The 27,470-nt window shown below is 41.4% G+C and overlaps 1 protein-coding gene across 1 annotated transcript; it reads left to right on the top strand.

Moving 5' to 3' along the window:
* Positions 1–267: 267 nt before the first annotated feature.
* On the top strand, positions 268–27,470 carry Diras2 (DIRAS family GTPase 2). Its single transcript, XM_070033333.1, has 2 exons — positions 268–488; positions 23,595–27,470. Exon 2 carries the CDS (start codon positions 23,632–23,634, stop codon positions 24,229–24,231), a length of 600 nt encoding a protein of 199 aa, XP_069889434.1. The 5' UTR covers positions 268–488; positions 23,595–23,631; the 3' UTR covers positions 24,232–27,470.

Below are 27,470 nucleotides of genomic sequence, written 5' to 3' on the forward strand. Positions count from 1 at the left end.
TTCGCATTCGTTGAATTTCCAGAACATTTCCGTTCTCCCCATCGATCCCTGAAGCATGCAGTAGGTGGCACCTCGACGCTCTTTTTGGAGACGAACCAGGCGGCCATTGAAGCCGGAGCCACTGCCGCTGCAGCACCGGCAAACTCCGAAAGTCAGGGATTGAGGAGGCAGAAGGAGGCAGGGAGGCCCTGGAGGCGGAGGAGGAGGAGGAGGAAGAAGGGGAGGAGGACGCTGGGCGGGGTCCGGCCGGGCCCTCGGGGCCAGCGCCGCGTCGCGGGAGACGCGCGGGGCGCAGGACTGTGCGCGCAGGGGCGCGGGGCGCAGGGCGCAGGGCGGCCGAGCAGCTGACAGCAGCGTCACCGTCACCGCGGCGGGAGGAGCGCGCCGCTCCCGTGTCGCCAGCAGCCGCAGCTGCACTCAGTCCCCACGCCACCCGTCCAGAGCGAGCTGCTCCCCGAGACGCACGCGCAGCGGAGCTGGGCTCTCAGGTAACACATCCTCTCCACCTCGGTGGCGGTGGCAGCGTTTTATCCGAGCTGGGGATCGGGGCTGCTTGGCCGGGATTATTTGCATCCCTGAAAGGGGTTTAGCCTGGGGAGAGGGATGGGGGGGGGGGGGAGGAGGGCGAGTCAGCATTTAAATACCGGAGTTGGCTTGGGGTGGGGGGTAAAGTGTCAGGGAGGTTGAGCAACGAGCTATCTTACAAGCTCTTCGGATGATGATGATGATGATGGTGATGATGATGATGATGATGATGATGATGATGATGATGATGATGATGATGATCTCTTCTAGCCAGGAGTTACCCTTTTGGAAAAGCCTAGGCTTCTAGGTATTTGCATGCATGGGTAAGTTGATTAAAACGATTTAGGGAAAGTCATCCAAAAATGTGATCAAAGTGAGACAATGAACCCGCAGCGGGCTGCTTTACCCGTGGGGCTTTGGGGAGCCCGCCTGACTTCTTCGCGGACAGGGCTGAACCCCTCTACCTGTTTTCGCTCTCTAACAATGTGCCTCGTGGTGCTCACGCGGTGCCCGTCCACCTCCCTGTGGTCAGCGCCGCGCTTGGGCACCCCGCGGCCACATCCTGTTGTGAGATCTGTAGGTCCTTAGGGGATGGATGGCAGGGACTGATGGCAGTCCCAGCCTGGCGGTGGCAGCGCATGGAAGACCGGCTCTACCCTCCCTGCTCTCCACCAGAGAGGCTTTTTCTTCTTCCATCCCCCCTCCCCTTTTTCAAATTCCAATTTGGATAGAGTGGGATGGGATGCCCCCCCCAACCCCGCCTGGGGAGATTTGCAAATCCGAAGCCCGAAGCCCGAAGCCTCGCACAGCACCAGGCATAATTAGTCACCTCGCCTGAATGGTGGAATCCTGTGTGGAATTCCGTGGTGGAATTCAATTTCCTCCCACCCTGAGGACCAGTGACACGTCTGTCTGGCTGAGCCGTTTCTTTTACACATGGGCACTTGCTATCTTTAAAAAGGAACCCCCCTGTGCCTGTTGGTCTAGCATAGCCCAACTCTCCCGATTTAACTGGAGGAGGGGGTGGTGGTGATTGGATAAACCCCAAACATCAAACTTAAAAAGATATATACAATTTTAAATGACTATTCTAGGTAACAATAAATGGCTGGATGGAATCTTTTTCATTTCAAACCAGTCCACATGTGCCTCAGTGGCATTTGGATTTGAGGAGGTGTGGAGTAGGAGGGAGAGAAAAGAGGAAGGATCAAATTAGAACAGACTGAACAATTTTGTAGGGGACTCATACGAGTTTGTTGTTGTTGTTGCTCTCTGAAACTGCAAAATCTGTACTATGTGCAGGTGTTTAAGAGGCCCCATGATCTCTGGGGGCTCAGGAAGATGCCCCCAGTTCCATCCGAGAGATAGAAGAGTCACAGAAGTCAGCAGCCTTGTTTTTCCAGTGTTCCCTCAGGAACACAGGAAAAGAAGGGCAGGAGGGCCAGGGAGGGTTGGTACTTTCAAGTTTTCCTGGCAGATGGGGATTCTATTTGCATAGTTAATGGAAAAGCCTCCAGATTCCCTCCTTAGTACTCACTGCTTTAGTACAGTCCCTCCCTCTCCTGTGAGACTGAGAAAAATGGAATGCCAAGTTCTGGGAGGATCTTTCAGAACAGAGAGAGCCAGCAACCTTGGCTGGCCATTCAAAGCCATTTCACACCCCCCTCCCCAATCGCAGCCTTTGCATATCTTTGCCTTCCATCTACTCCATTAGGAATTATTTCAGCAGTAAATGACACCCCTCCTACCCAACCTTTGAAAACCTTTGAAAAATCTCAGGAGTTCTCTTATTGGAAAGAAATGTGGCTCATGCCTGTAATCCCAGCTACTAAGGACACTGGTTCAAATCTACCCACAGGAAGGAAACTCTAGGAGAGCTTTATCTCCAAGTAACCAAGCAAAAACAAAACAACACAACACAAAAAACCCACAAAAACCTGAAAGTGGTGGTTATGAGCTCAAGTGGTAGTGTGCCAGCCTTGAGAGAAAAAAAAAAACAGCTAAAGGACAAATAGCCAGGCCCTGAGTTCTAGTCCCAGGATTGGATAGACCAAAAATTGTTCCTTCTAATTTGGGGCCATGACTGATGTAGTGAAGATTAGCCTATTTTTGCCTATTGATGTAAGCAAAAAAAAAACAACAAAAAAACCCAAAAAACCATTTCTCTGAAATGAATACAGTACATCTTTTGCACCAGAGAATTGTGGTGTGTGTGTGTGTGTGTGTGTGTGTGTGTGTGTGTGTGTGTGTGGCAAAAGGAAGCCTTTGATTGTGTGGTGTTGGGAGTGGGGAAGGGGTTGCTGCAGGTAGTGGATCAGATAAGCACAGCTCCCCACCTCTTGTTCACAAGGTGGCTTGGACCTGTGTAGTGATCGTGTTCCTATGAAACAGGAGGACTGACTGTGGACAGATGTCTTTAAGGCTGATTTCTAGGGTATTAATTGATTTTGATAACGATTTTCCCAGGAAAGTAGCTGGTCTTCAAAAGGGAAGATGTTTTACTGACAATAAAGAGTCGACTTAGTTCAACTAGTTACAGTCAAAGAAGGGAGAACCAAACCCAGCGTGGTGGTTCACCTATAATCTTTAGCTACTTGGGAAGAAGAGATACCAGTTTGAGCAAAATGTTTTGGAGACTTTATCTAAACCCAAACAGTCAGGCTTGGTGGCCTGAGACCCTACCAGCCAAAATGAGAACGGTACTGAAATCTCCCTGGGAAATAACTAAAGATAAGAAGGACTGAGGCCAAGATAGACCATCTGCCTAGTAAGCATAAGGCTCTGAGTTCAAACCCCAGTATCGCTCCGTATACCTCCAAAAAGAAAGACCCGTGTCTCAGACCAAGTTAACTCCATTTGTACATTTATTTTTTTTTGATGTTTTCACAATGATGCCTGATGTTTTGGCTTTTAAATCCCAGTATCAGTTGTCTTACTATCAGCTGTGTGGGCTACCACTCTAGGTAGGGTCTTGAGCATTTGAAATACAGCTACATCAAATTGAGATGATTTGTAAGTACAAAACTTATTATGGGAAAACAGAAGGAACTTCTACTGTGCTTTTAATGATTGTATCTTTACATGGTTATTTTTGGTGAGCTGGGTTAAAGAATATGTTAAATTCACGTCACCTGCTTTTAAATTTAACTGACAGCACATTTTAAATGAGGTATGTGACTCATTCATGTTGTTTTTTTGGATGGCATGAAGTTATAGGAAAACTCAGGGCTACATTAAGGAGAGGATCTCATGCAATCTGTTCAGAATTTGCTCGTAGCAAGAGTAAAGATGAGAGTGAGCGAGAAGGCCTTCTTTTCAAGCACTTTCAAGATTTCTAGTCAAGAAACTTGCATCCCAGATAATACAAAATGAGTTCAGGCCTAGCTTTTTGGCTGAGATGAGGTCTCCACAACATTTTGTTGAAACTGAGCTTCGCCCAAACACTGCTTCCCATGTAGCTGAGACTACAGGTATGAACCACCAAGCTGGGCTTGGCGCTTCCTCCTTTGCTGTTAACTAGTTATGCCAAGTTAACTCTTACTTCACTAGCAGTAAAACACAGGACTGGGTCAGATGATTTTCTGTGATCCTATGAGTAATATCCAGTGAATAGACCTGTGGTTGCAATCTGCCTGCGGGCTTCAGGTCTATTGGTACTGACAAAAGGAACAGGCATGCCTGGACATTACCATTCTGCACTTGACACTGAGTTCTGGCCCCAGAATGCAGGCCCAGGCTTGCTTCAACACCAGTCCCTGAGAGCCGAAGTGGGATGGCCACCATAGCCAATGAGTGGCTGGAGGGAGGGAAGATGGATCATAGGCCTCTTGGTGTCAGGAACAAACCTTGGTAGAGGGAGCGTGGCATAGTCTGTGAAAGAATGAGAAATGCTAAGTACTGTCTGGGAAAATAAGAGAATGTATCAGGCCACACACACACACACACACACACAGACCACCACACCACACCACACCACAATATACTTCTCTTCTTTAAGCTCACTTTCTCCCTTGCTCTCCTGTTCTTGCTCTCATTCTGTGTCAGTACTGAGGCTTGAACTCCGGGTCTCCCCCTCTCACTTGAAGCAGCCCCTTGGAAAGGCATTCCTTCTGCGTTCATAGATTTCAGACATGACATGGAAACCTTGGTGACTTCAGACGTTTGTCCACAGATGATACAGAACAAAGCACATGATTAGATCCCTTATCTCTGCATGCAAGGCAAAGCCAGATGAAATTCACTCTGTTCTCTCTTGCACTGAAATCCGACCCTCCTTAAAACTCCATCTTAGAGCTAGATTTTTTTTCTTGTCAGTACTTGAACTTAGGCTCTACGGTTTCATGGGCTTGCTTTCTCACAGCTGGTATTCTACTGCTTGAGCCACACCTCTAGCCCAGTTTTTTGCTGGCTAATTGGAGAAAGACTCTCAGGGATTTTTTTTTTACCCAAACTGAGCTTTGAACCAAGATCCTCTTGATCTCATTCTTCTGAGTAGCTAGGAGGACAGGGGTGAGCCGCTGGCTCCTGACTGAAATTTCATAAACTTATAAATCTCCCCAACCTTGCCATCTAGTTGTAAGCTCAGTCACACATATAGGCAAATAGTGGGTTATCTCCACACCTAAGATGTACATGAGATTTAAAGAACAGTGTCAGAATCATTGCCTGAGTCTTCGAGGATTGGTTGAGTGTTTTGTTTCTTTCGCTTTACCTTTGCACTTATCTCTGAGCATGAACTCTGATAGTGACCTAGGTGCAAAGGTTCACACCTGTAATCCTAGCTGTTTAGGAGACTGAGCTCTGAGAATCACAATTGGAATCCAAGTGGGGCAGAAAAGCCTATGAGACTCTTATCTCCAGTGAATCATGTGAAAGCCAGAAGTGGAGCGGTGGCTCAAGTGGCCGAGAATCAGACATGGGCAAATAATCTAAGAAACAGTGCCCAGGCCTCAGTACTGGCATTAAAAAACCAAAATGGTGGTGAATGGTAGTGGGCTGGGGGTCGAGGGAAGGAGTGTTAGGGAGAAGTTAATCAATCAATACGTAGTTATAATTAGGAGTAAGACAGAGCAACAAGTTCTGGTGTGCTATTGCACACTATAGTGAGTTATTGTTACAAGTGAAAATAATAAACTATGTTTCAAAGAACTAAAAGAAACTATTTTGCAGGTTTTACCCCTAAGAAATTATACATGTTTGAGAGATTTGGTTACCTTGACTTAAATACAAATATATATATATATATATATATATATCATATGAAATATATATAGACTATGTAATATGAATTATTGAAACATCAGTTTATGTATCAGTTACAACTTAATCACAGATAATTTCCAGTTACAAAAGAAAGAATGCTGGACACCTGTGGCTCACTTATGTAATCCTAGCTACTCAGGAAGCTGCGATCTAGAAGATCAAAGCCATCTTGTGCAGAAAAGTCCCCGAGACTCCATCTCCAATTAAACGGCAAAAATCCAGGTTAGAGGTGTGGCTTAAGTGGTAGCATACAAGCCAAGCCAGGATGATTATGTCCAGGAGTTCAAACACTGTGTTAGATTAAAAAAATAGGAATCAAAATGAACAAATAAAAGATGAACACAAAATGTAGGCTTGACTTCCCATTTGGTGGGTTTGTCGGTGGAAATGGAAGAAATGGCTAGGTGACCTAGATTTTGAAAAGATCATAAAGCTCCCAAAATATCATGATAATCAAGTAGTTTTTCTTGCTTTTATTTTCCCAGATTGATTTACAAATGATACTCTGAATCTCTTCTTTGTTCTTGTAGTTTTTCAAATGTTGCTTTAAATTCTACCATATGTATATATAGTGGTTTTGCTAGTATGTACCATATACATTACCACTGTACATCATAGTTTGAAGTGCTGAAATAAATTAGGTAGCTGGAGCTGAGGGCAACACAGGTACAAATTCTAGTTACTTTTAACATATTAAAAGATGCTCAATGTCACCCAAACTAAGAATGTGCAGTTAAGGCAGTAAAGAGAAACAGACATCTTATTCCTTCAGCAAGGATCAAAGAATTTGATAATATGCCACAGTGGGAAAGGTGTGAGGAAGCAGGACCCAGATCCTATGGAAGAAAGGGGAGATGAGCTGGGCGCTGGTGGCTCACGCCTGTAATCCTAGCTACTCAGGAGGCTGAGATCTGAGGATCGAGGTTCAAAGCCAGCCCGGGCAGGAAAGTCTGTGAAACTCTTATCTCCAATAAACCACCAGAAAACCAGAAGTGGTGCTGTAGCTCAAGTGGTAGAGCACTAGCCTTGAGCTGAAGAGCTGAGGGACAGCGTTCAGGCCCAGAGTTCAAGCCCCATGACCGACCAAAAAAAAAAAAAGAAAGGGGAGATGGTGCTAATCTGAAATGTATGTAGCATGTAGCAAATCTGAAATGCATATATTCATTGATCCAGAACTTTTTATGTAGGTGGTTTTATCCTGCGTATTCAAAAATACTTATGCAAAAGGCTATCGAAGCATGTTGAAATCTGGAGGATCATGGGTCAGCCTGGACAGAAAAGTCTGAATGACTCTATTTTTAATTAACCAGCAAAATTATCAGACTGGAAGCATGGCTCAAGTGATAGAGTGCCAGCTGAGCAAACAAGCCAGATGAACACAAAGCCCTGAATTTGGACCTGTGTACCACCAAAAAATGGGGGCGGGGCAGAGGGGGTAGAATTGTTAATTAAGCAGAAGATTTCTACCAGTTGAGTCCTATGCATCTGATTAAAAACACAGTACAGCTGTAAATGATAATGGACAAGTCTACAGGAAAACATTCCAGGTACTGAGTTATAGTTTGTCTCTCTGATTACATAAACATCAACTCATATCTGTCTCTCCCACCCTCTCCCCTCCCTCTTTTTCTCCCTCTCCTCCTTTTTCCTTCCCTTCTTCCACTCCTCCCCTCCCACTGCCCTTCCTTCTCCTCCTCCTTCTCTGCTTTCTCTCTCCCTCCTCCTTTCTTCCCCCTCCTCCTCTCTCTCCTCTCTTTTCCTTCTCTCTCTCTGTCTCTCTGTCTTTCTCTCTCTCTCTCTCTCTCTCTCTCTCTCTCTCTCTCAAAATATGTTACCTCCAGCTTTCCTATTCCTGTCCCATTTATACTCTTGGCAAGACATTGCTTCTGGTAGTTGAAGTAAACATATTAAGTAAGTTGCCATTTTGAAAGAATGTGAACCAATGAGTTTGTTACTTTCATACACTGGGAAATAATTCAATTCTCTCTCTCTCTCTCCTTTTCTTATTTGTTGCAATTCCAAATCTTACGTAGTATTGGTATTTACTTTGTGATATTTACATTCAGAGAATTTCCTCTCCTGAGATTTCTATGTCAGTCCTTCAGTTCAAGACAAGTTGAATTGGAATCCATCCTTTCTGGAAACAGATCTTGCTGCCCCTCCCTGATCCCAGAGAGCCAAGAAGACCAAACCTCTTAACAGACTTGTATTAATAAGGAACTATGAGTCTTCACACACACACACACACACACACACACATCCCTTTCTCCTTTACTTTCTCAGTAGACACTCAACAAAGTTGAAAGGAAAAATATCCCTTGGAGGGCAAAATATTTCTCTTTGCCACCCTCCAGCTGAGAATACCGAAATCATCTTAATCTCTGAGTACTTCCTCTCAGAATGTTATGGGACTGGCACAGCCAAGCTCCTCAGTCCAACCTCCGTCCCTCGTTGGACAGCTTTTACTGGCCAATCTTTTTAGGGCTTTTGCCCTTTATTAGGTTGAAATTACAATAATGATTTAGATACCCCAGGATGTAAGTGTACTCCATGTTTTCTCCCAGACATGTTATCTAGACCATGTGGAGATGTGCACTGTCAACTGTCGACGTGGATCTTTTATGAGGTACCTGTAACGCATTTGATGAGTTAGAAAACACACACAGCCATCTTCATGACTGCATTTTTCAAATGAATAGGAGATACATTTCAGATATACTTCACTTTGGCAATATTATAGTTTAAGTGTGGAAAACCTTCAACCATGAGGAACACTGAGCTCCTTGTTCGGACATTGCTAATTGATGTAGGGGAGGGTGCCTTGTTGGACTTGTCCATCTTACTTGATCTAGGTGGCATTGCTGAAGACTGTGATGTCAATATGTCTGGGGTGTAATGTTCAGAGCTTTCCTTAAATTTTTTTTCTTTGTGCCTATGCAAAGACTTGAACTTTGGTCCTCATGCTCAATTAGCTTGTTTGCTCATAGCTGGTACTCTACCACTTGAGCTACACCTTCAGCCCTACTCTTTGCTGATTAGCTGGGGATGGAATCTCCAGAGCTTTTCTCCTTGGGTTGGGCTTGAACCTTGCTTCTCTGACCTCAGCTTCTAGAGTAGCTAGGATTCCAGGAATGACGCTCAGTTCCTCCACAGCTTACTTTCTTGTCCTGACCAAAACCTGTCTTGTTTCTGGTCCTTGAGGCCTCTGTGAATGTCTTCTCATCTTCCCTGTGTGTTCTGGACTCGGTAAAACTCCTGTGGACGTGTGAATGCTGACACTTCCCAGCTGGGCAACAAGTCACTCTTACTTGAGCTAGCCAGAGTGTCAGATCCCTCATTTGTGAACTGGGCTCTGGATGCTAAACCAGCTTGTTTAGCACCCCTGGCTCTTGCTGGGAAGTGAGGGTTCCTAGGTTACACTGAGGTTGCTCTCTGGTCAGCATTTTCTTGCTTCTCCTTTTCTGTGTCTTAGACTTATTCTTTTCCTTTACAAGCTGGAAGGAAGCCATTGTGTAATAGCTGTACTTTGCTCTTGGCCTTCAGCCACAGCCCTTTGTGACCTGCCCAGCACGTATGCTCTCAGATTAACCCTAATATATTAATTTCTTTTTGTCGAACTAACTTGGACTCTATGGTTAATCCATTCTTCTCTCAACACTCTTTATCATTTTTTAAAAATGACTCTTCCTCCTGATTCTGTAATGGAAGTCATAGTGGTTTCTTTTTTGGCACTATTGGAGTTTGCACTAAGGGCATCTGACTCACCTACCTCCTGTGTTTCTGGATCCATTCCTCCGCCTACTTTTTATGTTCTCACATCCCCTACTCTACTTCTTGTCATCCTTCATCTCTTCTGTGAGTCCATGGGTCACACCCAGTAATGGCATCATCTTAGTTTGTATGATGATGATGTTCACACATCACACACAATCTGCTTTATGGCACATTTTCCAAATGAAGTGATGCAGGACTGCAGAGAGTCTCATTTATCCAGTTCTCCAATGTGGAAACCTCCGCTTTCCTTGGTGTTCCCTTCTTCGTCATTCCACTACTTCTTCTTTTAAAATTGCATCAATTCATTGTATAAGAGGAGTTCCTCTTAACGTGCCCATTTATATGTACCATAAATCTTGATCAGAAGTCACCTGTCCATCACATCATTCTTCCTTTTCCCTCCTCCCCCTTTCCAAAGTTTGTAAAGTATTTTAACTATATTCACCATGCCTCCCCTTTTCCATTTATTTTCCTATCCCCCTCATACTACACCCCAGACAAGCCAGGTTTAGTTCAAAGGGGTCTTACCATGGTATTTCACAAACACACACACACACACACACACACACACATGCCATATATATGTACATAAATACATATACACAGATACATGTATATATTCTAACATAGACATATATATGGTCCTATATGTATATATGAATATATATAAGAACATACACATGCAAACACATATAGGACCATATATATACTACATATAGTATATATGCTATATACTATATACATATATAGCATATATACATATATAGGACCATATATACATATATATATATAGAACATACACACACATATGGTCCTATTTGTGTTTGCATATATATTTATATTTTAGGTATAGCATCCATCCACCGGAGAGAAAATGTGCTTTGCTCTTTTGAACCTGGCTTAATTGGCTTAATATACTGATTTCTAGGTTCATCCAAATGACATGGATGATCTTTGTTTTTGATGAATTCAGCAGTTGTAGGGTGATGCTTCCATAGCTTGACTGTTATAACAGGGCTGTACGGAACATGGATGTGCAGGTGACAGAAGTCATATTCTAACTTGCCTTCCTTTGGATAAATGCTCAAGAATGGTATTGCTGGATTGTTGAGTAGCTTGACTTTTTGCTTTATTTATTTTTCTTGTAAAACCAGCATTGTATTGGGATTCCTTTTTGCTCTGCATCTTCATCCACCATTTGTTGTTTATATTTTTGGAGACGGCCATTCTGATTGGAGTGAGATAGAATGTCAGTGTGGTTTTGATTAGCATTTCTTTTATGGCTAAGGTTGTTGTCAGTCTGCCTTTTAACCTTTCCCTACCAAGCCATTACTGACTGCTGTTCATGTCATAACTGCTTCATATCTTCTTACTTTAGTCTACGCTACTCTTGCATTGGATCTGATTTGACCTCTTTCTGCACAGCAGACGGAACCTCTCTGAGGGCTGTTCATTGTGAGCCCCACATAATGGTAGCCGTCCTTCCCCCCCCCCACATTCTCCTCTTGTGTTGTTTTCCCATGTGACCATGGTACTCACAGCCCCTCCCTCTGGGACCTCAAAGTATCCATGAAGATGTCTCCAAGCAGGGAGCACATAGCCTTAGTCTGAGTTCATCCTTCATCAGAGAGTCATGGGCACAGGAGGAATTTAGTGACTTGGTGTAGTTGTGGTCTAGCCACCACATTGAAGAGCTTGCTCAGCCCATTGGAGCTCCTGGAACTACCACAAGTACATGAAAGATGTCAGGAATATGGGAGAAGCCAGAGCTCTCTTCCCACAGCCCTGTTCCTCTCTTCCCAGGCTGTTTACTAGAAGCAAACTACAGATTTATTCATGCGGTATACAGATTTTTGTGTGTGTGCACACTTCCTAGAGGCCAGGCTATGTTTGTTCATGCCTTGGGGAGAAAGCAGTAGCAATGAGTTGAATGAATAAGAAGCACACACAGAGCTTTTATATAGTAGAAGTAAATGCTTATTTTTAAAGTAAATAATGTAGTATTCCACAAAGGGATATTTGTTGGGAGAAAATAAAGCAGGAGGAGGCTATAGACCATGCAGGTTGTTGTTGAGCGATTGAGGAGGTGCTCAGGGACATTTTCATTGAGAAGGTGGGTATTTGAACACAATCCTTTGGGAGGCCAGGGGCTGAGTCCTGTGGCTGTCTGGGAAAACAAGTACAGGGAGTAACTAGGGCAAAGTTCCTGAGGCAGAAATGTGTCAGGAGGAGAAAAATGTGGCTGGAATAAAGTGAGCCTGGGATAATAAGGTGGTAAATATGGGTGTAAAAGGCAAAGGGCAAAGCCTTTTAGCCGTTAACTCCCAGGAAGACAGGACAGCTAATGGAAGGGTTAGAGCACATAAATCATGTTCTGGAGCTCAGAGGGATAATGGATTTGAATGGCTCGGAGCCTCGAGCAAATAGACCACAAGGGAAGTGACTTCAGGAATCCAGGTAAGAGATACAATCACCTAGATAGTCTGTTGGAAGGCAGTGGACAACTTGGTTGGTTCCTTGGGCCTTTTGAAGATGTTGTTGACAGAAGTGGCTTGCAGAGTAGATTGAGACCTGAGGGAATGTTGAGTTAAAGAGGGCCTCAGGTACTTGGACTGGCTAGCTGGAAAGGGGATGCTGCAAATGGCTATAAAATAAAACTGGGCAGGCTTGGTAAGTGTCGTGGCTCATGCCTGTATTCCTAGCCACTCCGGAGAGTGAGATCTGGGGATCATGGTTCACAGCTAGTCCAGGGCAGGGAAGTCTGTCAGACTTTGACTGCCAACTAACCAACCTAAAGCCAGAAGTGGACCTGAGGTTCATACGGTAGAACTCTAGCCTTGAGTGAAAAAGCTAAGGGTTAACACCCAAGTCTTGACTTCAGGCCATAGTACTGGCAAAAATAAAGCTATATAAATAAAAAGTAAAACAAACAAAATTTTCCAATGCTTGATTTTCCTAGCACTTGCTTGCTTTTGGCTTTGACTTTTTTACTGTAACAATGTACTGAGAAGCAATGGAGTAAATTCTCTCACCTCTTTTTCTGTCATGTTAACATTAACAGTGATCTTATGTAAATGCTTTAATTTTAAATAACTGTCATCCTGTGAGTGATTACTTTTACACTGAACTTTCCAAAAAAAAGTCTTTGTTTTTATTTTGCTTCATTTATTTTCCAGAATACCACTTTGTTAGCGTGCACGCACGCACGCACACACACACACACACACACACACACACACACACAAAATGCATTGTACAACCAATGACTAACATATACTAAGTTTCCTCTGGGTTATTGGAGACAGTGATGGGGTTGATGCCTGACCCAATGGGTCTCTGCTTCATGGCATCTCATCTTAGTAAGGGAGAGAGAGAACACAAACACCTAAGAAAACCTGAGAGAAGAACACCTATCCTAAAGCATCAGATCCTGAGGGCACCATTCCAGTGAATAAGTGAGCTGAGGTTTAAATAAATATTGGTCTTTTTGTTGTTGGTGGTCGTGGGGCCTGAATTCTGGGCCTGGGTGCTGTCCCTCAGCTCTTCAGCTCAAAGCTAGCACCCTACCAGTTAAGCCACAGCAGCACTTCTGTGTTTTTTTTCTGCTTATGTGGTGCTGAGAAGTTGAACCCAAGGCCTCATGCATGCAAAGCAAGCACTCTACCACTGAGCCACCTTCCCAGTCCCAACACTAGTCTTTTTACCAAGCTGTCTGATAAACTTCTCTCTATGTCACTTCTGGTACTGGTTTCTTCTAGTTTCAGGAATTATTTCCTGTTACTTCTTTCTGTAGGATCTTGAAGAAGCAATTTTAGTTTGACCCATACACTCTGACATAGATAGATAGGTAGGTAGGTAGGTAGATAGGTAGATAGATAGATAGATAGATAGATAGATAGATAGATAGATAGATAGATAGATAGAGATAGACAGACTTTTTACTACAACAGGAAAAGAAATGTTTTTCCAATGACTTGTAGGCTTTTGCACTTGAGGGATGTGTGTGTGTCTGTGTGTGTCTGTGTGTGTCTGTGTGTGTCTGTCTGTGTGTGTGTGTGTGTGTGTGTGTGTGTGTTAGTAAGACTTGAACTCAGGGTCTTACACACTTTCTTGCTTTCTCATTCAGGCTGGTGCTCTACCACTTGTATCATACTTCTGCTTCCAGCTTTTTGCTGGTTAATTGAAGATAAGAGTCTCACAGACTTTCCTGCCTGGGCTGACTCTCAACCATAATCTTTAGATCTCAACTTCCTGAGTAGCTGAGATTGTAGGCATGAGCCACCCGGTCATGACTTCTATTATTTTTAAATCATGATTTTTATAATTATTGCTAAGCATGTGGTCACACATAGTTATATATATTCTTAATGTGGTAAAATATTCATAACATAAAAATTCTCACTTTGACAATTTAACATACACGGTTCATTGCATTAGTACATGCATACATTCTTATTAGAACATGTGCAGCCATCACCAATTCACAGCTTCAGGATGGAACTGAAGTCAAAATTCTCCACCCATTATACAACTCACTTTGCCCTCAGCCCCAGGTTCCAGACAACACTACCATCTGTCTGTGTGAATTTGATCATGACCCTAGATACCTCTTATAAGTTGCAGTGATAGAGTATTTATTTTCTTGAAAGTTTTGTCACTTGATAATTCTATCAAGTAACAAGGTTCCTCCATGTTGTGATGTGTCAGAATTACTTTTTTTTGGTCAGGCTAAATGGCATTCCTTTCTGGGTAAATACTGTATTCTGTTTAACTGTCAAAGTGCATTTAGATTGCTCCTATCTATCTCTTGGATATCCTGAATAATGCATCTATGAACAAACAACTGGGTAATGTTTTTGCTTTGGTTCTTTTGAGCATCTACCTGGAAGTGGAATTGTTATATAATATGGTAACTCTTAAGTTTTACCCTACAGGGGCTACCTTTTCGTTTCTGAGTCTGACCAACTATATATATATATATATATATATATATATATATATATATATATATATATATATATATACACACACATATATACACACACACACATATACATATATGTGTATATATACATATATACATATTACATAAAACTGTTTCCATTTTTCCATGTGTTTTACCCTCATTTTTGTTTTCTGTTTACCTGCATAGTAATTGTGAATGTGCATGAAGTACACTTCACTGTATAGTTTTTGAGATGCATTTCTCTAGTGATGAATGATGGTGACTATCTTTCTGTGAGCTTGTTGGTAGTTGATGTATCTTTCTCAGAAATGTCTGCCCAGCTTCTTTGTCCTGGTTTTATTTGGTGGGTTGTTTTGTGTTTTGTTGTCCAGTTGTAAGCATTCTTTGTTCTGGTTACTGGAGCTTTTTGAGATGGAGGTCTAGTTTCTTTCATTCTGTAGATTATTCTTTTTACTTTCTTGATATCTTTTGACAGGAGTGTTAGAACATCACTGTAGGTACACTGACTATAGTGGAACAGCTAACTAGACTCCACATTTTTCCTATAATGAACTCAAAATGAATCAGTGACCTAAATATCATTGACCTAACACTTTTTGCTGGGTGCTAGTGGCTAATGCCTATTATCCTAGCTACTCAGGATGTAGAGGACTATGGTTTGAAGCCAGTTGAGGTAGAAAAGTCTATGAGACGTCATCTCCAATTGTCCAGTGAAAAGTTGAACTGGAGATTGGTTGAAGTGGTATATTGCAAGAAATGTAAGTGGTATATGAGCAAGAAAGCTGAGCAAGAACCTGAGGCTCTGAGTTCAAGCTCTACTATACACACACACACACACACACACACACACACACACACACACACACACACACACACACACACACACACACACACACACACACACACACACACACACACACACCTCTTGAAAGGAACATGGTAAACCTTGGAGTCATAGATAGGAAGCCAAAAATCATGAGCAAGAAAATGATAACTTTTAAAACATCTTTTTATCAGTCATTTGCCAATTTTATAAACTTTTATTTGACTGATGCTAGAATAGACCCAAGCAAATTCACACGCATATGCTCCAATCCTCTGTCCATAAGAGGCTACCTGGCTATAACACAGCACATTCAGCCATCATACACCACACTGTCCCCTTCCCACGTGAAGATAATTCTGTGCTCAGTTGCCTTATACTTTGGCACTAGCTCCCTTTCCACAGGGGCTCACTTACTGTAGCTGATTGCACAGGGTGTGGGTAACTGTTCCTCTGGCTAGAGCATTCATGTCATGTATTGTTTATATGATTGTCTTTTTCATTTCCTTTACTTATGTGGAAAAAGATAAATAGAGCCTACATTGCCTTCCATGCAGCCAAGATCTGGCCAGTCTTAAAGTGCTCTGGCTCCAAGCCATCTTGCTTTCCCTAAATGAGATTGCTTCAAACGTCAGCAGATCTGAGGCTGAGGGCTTATTTGCCTCTTGGCAAATGAGAAACTTGGAAATGAATCTCCTAAAAATAATTTATTCCAGTCCTTCATTTCAAGAAGTGTCCCATTTTTCTCTACTTGCTCCATTCTTGCAGATGTTTGCTCATGTTGTAATGAGCGCCCAAGGCCCTGAAAGTGCCCAGAGATCGCCACCAGAGACGAAAATCTATAAGAGGAGCTTTGCTTTTCTACTTGAGAAACACAAACTGGAGATTTTTTTCTCTTTCTTTCTTTAATTTGATCAGACATGGGTCTTGAACTCAAGGCTTGGGCACTGTGCTCTTTTGCTCAAGGTTAGTTAGTGTTCTATCACGTTGAGGCATAGCACCACTTCTGGTTTTCTGGTGGCTAATTGGAGTTAAGATTCTTGCAGATTTTCTTGCCTGTTCTGGCTTTGAACTGCAATCCCCGGATCTCAGCTTCTTGAGTAGCTAGGATAACAGGTGTTAGCCACCAGTGCCCAGCCAAACCAGAGATGTTATATTCTACCCAAGCATGAACTCAGGGGCCTCATACTCACCTAGCTTGCTTGCTCAGGGCTGATGCTGTACCCCTTGAGTCACTCTTTGAGCCCATTTCTTGCTAGCTAATTGGAGATGGACTCTAATGGGCTTCTCTGCCTGTGCTGGCCTCTAAATCACAATCCTCAAAATCTCAGCCTCCTGAATAGCTAGGATTACAGATGTGAGCCACTAGTGCCTGGATTAACTTTTTTTATTTTAATATTTTTGGCAAGGGGGGGTTCGATATTCTCTCAAGCAAAATTTTTATTTTTTAGGTTCAGCTACAGAAGATAATGAAATAGGCCTTTATTTAAGCTGAGATTTTATATATAAATATGTATTCTGTATGTCTAGATCTGTCTTCTATCTAACTGTCTATATCTACTATTTGTCTATCTATCTGTATATTTATCTAGAAAAATGTATTTTACCTAGAGAACTTACACTTGGTTGAAGTTGTTTCTCAATTTCTTTAAAAGACAGCTATATTCATGTCATTATACAGTCAGACTCTGTCTTTTTTACCTTCCATGGTTCATTCACTTTGTATTAGTAATTGCTGAAATGAGCTCTCCAGTGCGAACTTTATGGAATTCATTTAAAGTTAATATCAATTCTGTTATGAAGAGGAGAAAGCATCCTGAGAAGCCAATGTGGAAACTGCTAGTGAGAATTCTTTATTTGCTTCAGGAAATGCCTGTACCTTTGTGATTGGTGTGTAACTGGGTGCTTCTGTCAGGTTGGTACACAAAATACTAATACAGGCATTCCCAGATGGTCACTCCTAAAGAGCTGACCATCTCTTCTGCTCTTCACTTTTTCTCCAGGGTCAACTGTAGTCAACTCTTGACATCCACAGGAGCCTCATAAACCTTGCTCCCAGAATACTAGAAGCCAGGGATTCTATGAAGCCCTTCATATATGATGCTATAGGACCCACCCAGAACCCTTACATCCTCCCCCATTGACTTCAAATCCCCTTTAAGTGACTTATCATTACTACATGTAGTGCAAATTACATATAAATACTTGTTAGATGGCATTGCTTAGGGAACAACATAAAGCTATATGATCAGTGTTAGCCACCATATTTTCCTATTATTTTTTATTTATGGTTGAATGTATAGTAGTAGAAGCCATAAATATTGAAGGCTAAGTGTATTTATTCTTGTAAGTAGGATTAGTTCTGAGTGTAACACAGATAAAGACTATATTTTATCTTACCTGAGATGATCCTGCTACTTCATTCACAGGGACCTAAGAGCTAAGGCTCTTGCATGGGAACTATCTGTGACCTCCAAATGTCAGAATACTCTCCCACCCCCAGAATCCATTTCCGTAGGCCTGGTATAGCCCTCGCCCACTTTCAGTACTGAAAATGTCTAGTTGGAACTATGTGGACATATAGTTTCATATCATGTGCTGCTTTGTGATAGATGCTCTCTTTATCTGCTCTGTGTGAATTTTTATTAGAGCTTGAACTCAGGGACTGGGCACTGTCCTTTAGATTTTTCAATCAAGGCTAGTGGGCATTTTTAAAGATTGCATTGAGTCTACAGGTTACTCGGGGAATGTGGAGGTCCTGACAGCTAAGTATCTGATATGTGAACGTAGTAGGTGTTCTTATTGTTTTAATTTCTTACTGATTTAGTCATATTTCCTGAGTATAACTTTGGCACCTTTTTGCAAAATTTCTTTCTACGTGCTTTTTTTTCTTTCTGATGTTGTTACAGAGGCAATTACTTCATTTCATTTTCGGATTGTTCCAATTGTAGTTTAAAATTGCAGTGGTGGATTTGTGTTCCAAAAATCTGATGAAATAGTTTATAGTTCAAATAGTTTCTTTTTTAGGGGGTGCCATAGGATTTTCTTCATCAAGTCATTTCTAGATGGGATAGACAGTTTCATTTATTACTTCTAGTGTAGATTAGGTTTATTTCATTTTTCTTGCCTAACTCCTCTTCCTCATATTCAATGGACATTATATTATATGAGTGAGTGAACACTTTTGTCTTTCTCTCATCTTTGGGATCACCTCAGTTGTTCACTATTAAATATAAGTCAAATTGTGGGGTTGAGACATGCCCTTAGGAATTTGGTGTTTTTGTACTTGGTGTGTGTGTGTGTGTGTGTGTGTGTGTGTGTGTGTATGTGTGTGTGTGTGTGTGTGTGTGTGTGTAAGTGACAAATGGACATTACATTTTTGTTTAGTTTAGTTTACAAATTTTATTGATACAGCATATTACAGTATTTTGTAAATGTTAAATCAACTATCCTTTAAATTCCACTTGACTATGATGTACAATTCTTTTATTGCATTGCTGGATTCATGTTGCTAGTATTTTGTTAAGGATATACATATTCTATGAATATACATATATATCCTATATATGTATATGTTCATAAGCATTATTGGTCTACAGTATTTTGCCTGATTTGGGTGTCAGGCATAATTGTGGATTCATAGAGAATGAGAACTGTTACTTTTTATTTAGTTTATCTTTTGTTTGTTTTGAAAAAATTATAAGGAATCAACATTAGTTTTTCTTTAATGGTTTGTGTTAATCCATCATTGAAGTCATCTAGACCTGAGATGATGATGATTAATTCAATCCATTATAGGTCCATCCTTGTTATTTTTAATTTTTAAATTTTTTAACTTTTTTTTCGGTCATGGGGCCTGAACTCTGGACCTGGGCACTGTCCCTCAGCTCTTCAGGTCAAGGTTAGCACATTACCATTTGAGCCACAGCGCCACTTCCAGCTTTTTCTGCTTATCTGATACTGAGGAATTGAACCCAGGGCCTCATGCATGGAAGGCAAGCACTCTACCACTGAGCCACCTTCCCAGCTCAAGTCTATCCTTGTTTTTAAAATTTCTTTTTGCATCAATCTGGGTAACTTGTATTTATTTCATCTAAGCTATCTAATGTCATGTATATAAGGGGTGAAAGCCCTGTGTAATCCTTTTAACCCTTTTATTCCATAGTTAGTCTCCGGTCTCCTGTTTTATTTCTGTTATTAATTTCAGTCTTCTTCCCTTTTTGCTTCATCATCTTAGCTAAAGATTGGCTAATTTTATAGATACTTCAAAAGAATCAACTTTTGGTTCTATTGTTTTTCTCTATGATTTATTCTTCACTTGATTTCCAGTGGAAACCTAAACTTACCTTCTTCTTTGTGTTCCCCTTGGTTAATGGTGCCTGGACTTACTGGTTTCCTCCCACAGAGTAACAGGACTTCAGCTTGCTCCTATAATTTTAGCTATTTAGTAGGCTGAGAGCCAGAGGATCTCAATTAGAAGCCAGACTAGGCAGACAAATTTGTGAGCCTTTACCTCCAAAATAACCAGCACAAAGCAGGGCTGGAGGCATGGCTCAAATGGTTTAACACCAGCAGAACAAACAATCCAAATGAAGATGTGAGGTCCTAAATTCAAACCCCTGCAAAAATTATAAGCTAAAAAATTTTTAAAATACATTTATAACATAAATTAATGGGTCTGTTATGTGAGAATCTCATTTACAGCTTGGGTAAAAACTATGACAGTTGAGGATTGCTATGGAGTTATTTACCCCAATCTAGTTAACCAATTTACCTTGAGCCTTACACAGTCAGTCATCTGCCTGAGTCCTGCTCCTCTTTTATGTCTGGGGTACTTGGTCTTCTCTGTAGGGAGCTGCTCCTGCAGCCCAGGATTGATTAGGTTGCTTCAGACATCCCTTTGTCAGCACTTGCTGTGATGTGATTTATTAAATATTTGTGAACTTATCTTTCTGATTTCTGTCTGTTCCACTTGATTTTGAGTTCCATGGGAAAAGAGACCCTGCCCATGGTCCTCTGCACCACTGTTCCTTGGACTCTTTCCCAGAGCCTGGCCCTTAGCCAAAGCTCAATAGATATTTCTCTGGACAAATGAATAGCAGTAGCTATTTCATGTTTAATGTTTGCTTGCTAGCTTAATTATGAAGACAACTTGACCCAACTGATGACGTACTCTGCAAACTCATAAAGAGCATATGCCATGACCCAGAAGCTCTTTTCCTGATATTGGGATTCCAAACTTGTTTGGACTTGTTCTTTACCCACTGCCTTCTTCCACTTGACTCTAGAGCTAAGTAACCTTAAACTAGGCAAGAAAAACTGAATGAGAAGAATTGCCTTTCAAGCAATGACGGTGCTTTACTTTGAGAGAGCAGAGAGGAGCTTCCAATCAGATTCTTTGTGCTATGGTTGTTTAAAAAACAATTTTAAATTGTAGGGTAATTTGTCATAATGCTGCACCATTAAGATTGATCTTAATTATCTTATGAGCACTTAGTAGATTTAACCAAACTTCCAAAGAGACAATCTTTCGTTGTTAATAAACTTTGGGTATCTATTTGGGTATCTATTTTCTGGTTTAGCACTGATGTTTCTTCAGTGTTTTGGTAGGCATGGGATCCCATAGAACAATGACTCAGTTTTCCATGGAACTAATTTGTAGATAGGAAAATCGGAAGTTGTCTTCTTGGATTTTTATCTGACGTTCTTTCCTTTGGGAAATACATTCATTATTCAAACCCATTACCCTCCATAATTAATTATGTCTGATACATTTTTACTGTACTGGGGAAATGACTTTGCTCAGCAATGCTTATTAGTGTTTCACAGTTACCCTAAGAACAGAAATGTGAAAAATTAGTGCAATGCTTGCCTGCAGAAAAAGATGGAGACCATGTTTCCTTTTATTGTATTGCTTACCTACCATAAGGAAGGCGATGGGAGTGTTGTTTAATTTGAGTAGGTGTCCTTCTTTGCCAAAGAAGTTAGAGGATGATAGATATTTGATAGTTTATAAGTGAAATAAGCACAGCAATAAATCCCTTAGCCTAAGGGTGATATCTGCAATGAACAGAAACTCCATTCTATTCAGTTTTTAATGGCTACGGGTAGGTAACTCACACAGCTATGCTGGTAATCTTCAACTGCTTATAATTGCTAAAAAATAAAGAATATTATAATCATCGTAGATTTGATGAGTAAAACAATGAGCCAAGCTTCTTGATTAACTTTCAACTCTTTTTCATAAATGCTCTCCTACCATCTATATGATGGATGATCTGATATCCAGGACCCTGTGACCTGCCCTTTCTACAGGAAACCTATGGCATGGCCATGGTATTCTTCTCACAGGCTTTGTTCTGAACCCATACTTTTAGTGGTTGTATGACATCAGGGACATAACCTTCCTGTTCTCTTTTTCCCAGTTTTAACATTGAAAGACAGTCCTTCCTGTTCTCTTTTTCCCAGTTTTAACATTGAAAGTCATACTGATTTCTATATGGTGCTAAGGATTTTGTGAGTTAATATAAACAGGAAGTAAATACTGACTTTCCTCTTCCTTCTCATGGTATTTGAAAAGAAAAAAATTGTTACTATGACCAGTACTTCAGGCAAAATAATACAGATATGCTATGATTTTGTGGGAGGGGGAGGTGTTGAGAAAGGTGAGGTAAATTTCTCATATTTCCTATACTTTCTTTTCATCTCTTTTCATTTCCCTGGGCCTATGGCTTGTGTATGAGCAGTATGCTCAGGGTGAATGTTAAATAAGGAGACATAGAGTTATCTTTAAAGTAGATGAAACATGATTGAACAAATTAATTGGATTTCAACCTGTAGAAATTTCTAAATAACGTCTGAATGTTCTTAAGATGGGATAATGAAAGCATACTTTATTGCCTTTTTTCTTTTCTTCTTTCTTTTGCGTGTGTGTGTGTGTGTGTGTGTGTGTGTGTGTGTGTGTGTGTGTGTGTGTGTGTGTGTGTGTGTGCCTATACTGGGGCTTGAACTGAGAGCCTCACACACTCTCTTGGCTTTTCCCTCAAGGCTAGCATTCTACCAATTGAGCTATACCTCCACTTTCTGGCTTGGGGGTAGTTAATTGGAGATAAGAGTCTTAGGGACTTACTTGCCTGGGCTGGATTTTAAGCACAATCCTCAGATCTTACTCAGTGTCCTAGTAGCTAGGATTAGTAGCTAGCTAGCCACTAGCTATTGCCTCATTTTTAAGCTATAGAGAGTAAAGCTAACCTCTGTAAGTTTTTGTTTTCTTTCTTTCTTTTTGTACCATTAAGTAATTATACAAAGAGGGTTTTCAGTTTCAATTTAGCATGTCAGTTTGTGAGCACAATGCATCTTGATAAATGACATCCCTTTCATCATTCTCCCCATCTCTCCCAACCCTACCCATTCTGTCAGTTATATATATATGTATATATATACATATATATATACACACACAGCCTATATATATATATATATATATATATATATATATATAGGCTATATATATACACACAGACTATATATAGGTTTTATATATATATATATATATACACACACAGCCTATATATATATATATATATATATATATATATATATATATATATATATATATATATATATATATATATATATATATATATATATATATATATATATATATATATATATATATATATATATATATATAGGCTGTATTTGCCCACACTTCTTCTCCTCATTTATCTGTGCTCCTCCCCCAACTTCACTTTCCCCCTCGACACCACAAGTAGCAGCTTCCTAGTGTCCATTTTGTTAAACTATAAGTTATTCAAAGGAGTGACAACATTGCAATTCTCCCCTGCATATATCATACTTTAGTTAGTATGTTTGTGTGTGTATGTGTATATCCCTGTATATGTTGAAGTATCTATTTATAAACTTCATCTAACTTCTCCATATGAGAGATAACAGGCATCTTTTTGTCTCTCTGGGCCTGACGTACTTCATGTAACATAATTTTCATCCTGATGGATGAGTAAAATTCCATTTATATATATATATATATATATATAATAAAATGTGAGATAGCACATTTTCTTGATATCATATTTTCTTGATCTATTTGTTCATTTAAATATATGGGTTATTCCCAGTCCTGGCACACACACACACACACACACACACACACACACACACACACACAAATTAACTTTTATTTGTATTTGTATTAATTCTGTCAACATTTGTTTCCTTTGCTAGGTGTCTCCTGACTGATAGCTGTAGTCTTCAAAGCAAAATGCCTGAACAGAGCAATGATTACCGGGTGGCCGTGTTTGGGGCAGGAGGTGTGGGCAAGAGCTCCCTGGTCTTGAGGTTTGTCAAAGGCACATTCCGGGAGAGCTACATCCCAACGGTGGAAGACACCTACCGGCAGGTGATCAGTTGTGACAAGAGCATCTGTACACTGCAGATCACTGACACAACTGGGAGCCACCAGTTTCCTGCCATGCAGCGTCTGTCCATCTCCAAGGGGCATGCCTTCATTCTGGTATATTCCATCACCAGCCGGCAGTCCCTGGAAGAGCTGAAACCCATCTATGAGCAGATCTGCGAGATCAAAGGGGATGTGGAGAGCATCCCTATCATGCTGGTGGGGAACAAGTGTGACGAGAGTCCCAGCCGAGAGGTGCAGAGCAGCGAGGCCGAGGCCTTGGCCCGTACGTGGAAGTGTGCCTTCATGGAGACCTCAGCCAAGCTCAACCACAACGTCAAGGAGCTCTTTCAGGAGCTGCTCAACCTGGAGAAGCGCAGGACTGTGAGCCTCCAGATCGACGGCAAAAAGAGCAAGCAGCAGAAAAGGAAAGAGAAGCTCAAGGGCAAGTGTGTGGTCATGTGAGAGCCCTTTTCTGCAGGAAGAGCAACAAGCTATCATCCGGGCCTCACTCCCCTCCCCGCGTGACACCCCTTTGTCAGGGCAGCATGTACGATGCCCTCCTGTTAAACATTGCATTTGGCTGAGACACGCCCTCGTGTCTTTCAAGAGGCATTCCACACCACCACCAGTAAGCCACCCTCCTTGGAGTTGCTCACACCTGGCATCCCAGGGAACTGAGAGGTGCAGTCATTTCTGAGCAGGTTTTTGCCATCAGGAAGCTGGGGGGGACTCACAGAACAAGCTGAGGGGAACACATGTCACCCACATGTGTGAGAGAGCAAGCTAGTCAAAGCTGATGGTACCATCCCCATACCAGGCCTCGTCTCTGCTCAGTAACATCTTTGGGGGAGGGATGGGTGGAGGCAGAGTGAGAAGATCAATTGGTCCAAACTGGACTACAGTGGTCCCCTTAAATACACTGTAAGCCAAATTAAAGATGAAATGCAGCCTCCCCCAAAGGATGTTTACTTTCCATTCATCTTCACCTGAACTTCCCTGAGGAGTGTATTTAATACCTGTAGACCTAGATAGCAAGTCACCATGATGGGAACCTCTCAGAATGTCTATTTTCTCATACTCACCAGTGGTATGTTGCTGTCTCACAAGTTTTTCAGTTTTTCAGTGAAGAGATGGTGACATGATGAAAACATCATCCTTCTATTCCACGGTGTGATGCTTTAAGGATTTTAGAAATGTGAAATTTCTTTGCTTTAGACCTGGGAGGGCTGTAATTTCTTCCAGCCCTCAGATTTTAAATAAAAGCCAATAAAATAGGTATTTTTAGACTTGCTTTCCTCCTCCCTCCAAGATGGTTTTCTTCTCTTCAATAACTTGATGTGTACCCAGCTGGCAAACAGCCAACAAAGGGCCATCCAATGACCAGAAGCACATCCAATTTTCTAAGTGACCCAACACATCTATAAGCCACACTTTACATCTTTATGAAATCCTTTGAAGCAGAAGTTGTTCACTGTGTCTTTGATGATGTATTGCTCTTGGAAGTGAATTCCTGGAAAATGCATCTTAAAGAATAGTAAATTCTCTTGCAGGATCCATTACCTATGTCCTGTAAGAGCAGTTCAAGGCACAACAATCTCTCTCTCATGGTTGTGTGTGTGTACCCTTAATCCTTCAAACCAAATTACAACCACCACTACTTCCTGCTGGTGTGGGAGGTGATGGAGATTGCAGATAGGCTGGCAGCTCTGTCCTTAGCACCGCCCGCTCAGCTTAACCCATCTGCCATCCAAGAGTCTGGCTAGGCTCTGCCTTCTTGAAAATTCCCACGGACAGAACCTGTGAGTTCTATTTCAGTTGACAGAACAAACACATGCCATCCCTGACTCCTGGCCCATCCTCTTTCCCCCAACAGTCCTTTCCATTGCCTGCTGGGTAAGCAGAAGAAGCTGTAGTTCCTCTTCATGGGCCTGTAGGTAGCTGGGGAGGGTTGTGAGTACTGACTTACCTACTTGTTTCTTTGACCTCTCCTCCCATGCAGATAACAGCCATGTGAACACCACAATCTTCCAAAACACAGTTGTTTGAGATCTCAGGATCTCCTAGCTTTCCTTTCTAGTTCAATTCCCTTGTGTGCTTATGTCCTCTCTACTTTACCTACCACCCACCCTGGTGATGCCATTAGTGTATAGGAAGTGCCTTTGAGAACCATTTGGCTCCTGGTAATTACCATCTCCTTGGTCTTCTAGAACAAAATATTCCTGTCTTTACCTAGGGAAAGAGTCACACTGAGAAAGGAAGGGCATGGTATGGGAGCCGCCAGGGAGTGTAGAGTCTTTGGGGAAATTCCATGACCCCTTTAAGTCCCTCATGTAGGGACTTTTGTTCCAAAAGGCCGTTCTTTCATGCTCAGAGAGAGAGGTGAGTTGTTGGATGTTCTGGAATATATACATATACATATATATATATATATATATATATTGCCCATATATAGTATTTCTATTCTCAATGATGATCAACTTGTCATTTGAGTGTGGGAGAAGTAGAAGAAAGGCCAGAACTTCATGGCCAACTTGGAACATTTACTTTGGGGTGGGTTCTTGGGTAGCAGTGAGGTATGGCCTTTGCCATGTGTTAATAAAGCTTTTATCACAGTACTTTCTGTAAGCCATTCCTACTGATCCTGAGTCAGGATTTCTTTTAGCTTTTTAAAGTCAGACTCCACAGTTTCAAGTGTTGAGGTTAGCATCAGTGCGAAAAGCTTGCAGTTATTGACAATCTGAGCTCATTGAAGATACATTGTCTTCCTTAGTATTTCGCCTGTGAGTTTATAGGAGAGAAAGGTAGGCTGGGGAAACCTCCATCCCAGGGCTTCATTCTCAGATCATCATGTAGACTGAGGATGTCAGCCTCATCTTTAGGAGCTCCTTCCTGACTCAGGGTTTGAGGAGTTAATGCCATTGATGGTTTGTTTCCAGCATTTATGTGGCCCCCATCTCCAAATAAGGAGTCTTGGTTCTTGAGACCACATCCTACATTGCACAAGGGCACAGAAGCTTTTGACCTAGCCCCAGTATCTTATAAAACACAAAATACTGCTTTGAAGATGATGGCACTCTGGGATTCAGCATGGGGCTCCATGAGTTCCCTTTCTGTCCCCACTGGTCCCCTCTCCATCTAGTGACAAGCCATGGGCATGCATACAATGCAGCAAGGCCAACACCAGAGCAATATTGAATTGTTCATTATATCTAAAATTATGTATATTATATAACTTACCTTCCTGCATTTTAAAGTAGTAAATTGTACATATCTGTAAGCTAGTATATTTGCTTCACTGTTTGTAATACTTACAAAATGCCCATTCTTTATAGAACTAAAACATATTAAATATTTTAAAAATTGCTCTGTGATACTTCTCCCTTCCCCCTCCCCCAGATTTCTAATGTGTTGCTTCCACGTAATCTCTTTGAAAATACACATGTAAATCCTTGAAGACACGTCCTGGAATTCAGTAGTCCACAAAGATTGTGTGTATACAAAAGTATTTGCAGAGCATGACTTTTGTATGTGTGAAATCTCAATATGTATATTTATATCTAAGGCGTATTTATTGTTATAATGTCTTTCTCTATTTTATTTACTCTGCAGTTATAAAAATCACCTTGCCTACAAGTTTGTAGTTGTAGTGATGGTCTGAAAATTCTGGAACATATTACAATAAAGCTTAGTTATGACTGGAA

This window comes from Dipodomys merriami, unplaced genomic scaffold (assembly GCF_024711535.1).
Source record: "Dipodomys merriami isolate MVZ:Mamm:240054 unplaced genomic scaffold, mDipMer1.0.p SCAF_22, whole genome shotgun sequence".
Taxonomy (NCBI): Eukaryota; Metazoa; Chordata; class Mammalia; order Rodentia; family Heteromyidae; genus Dipodomys; species Dipodomys merriami.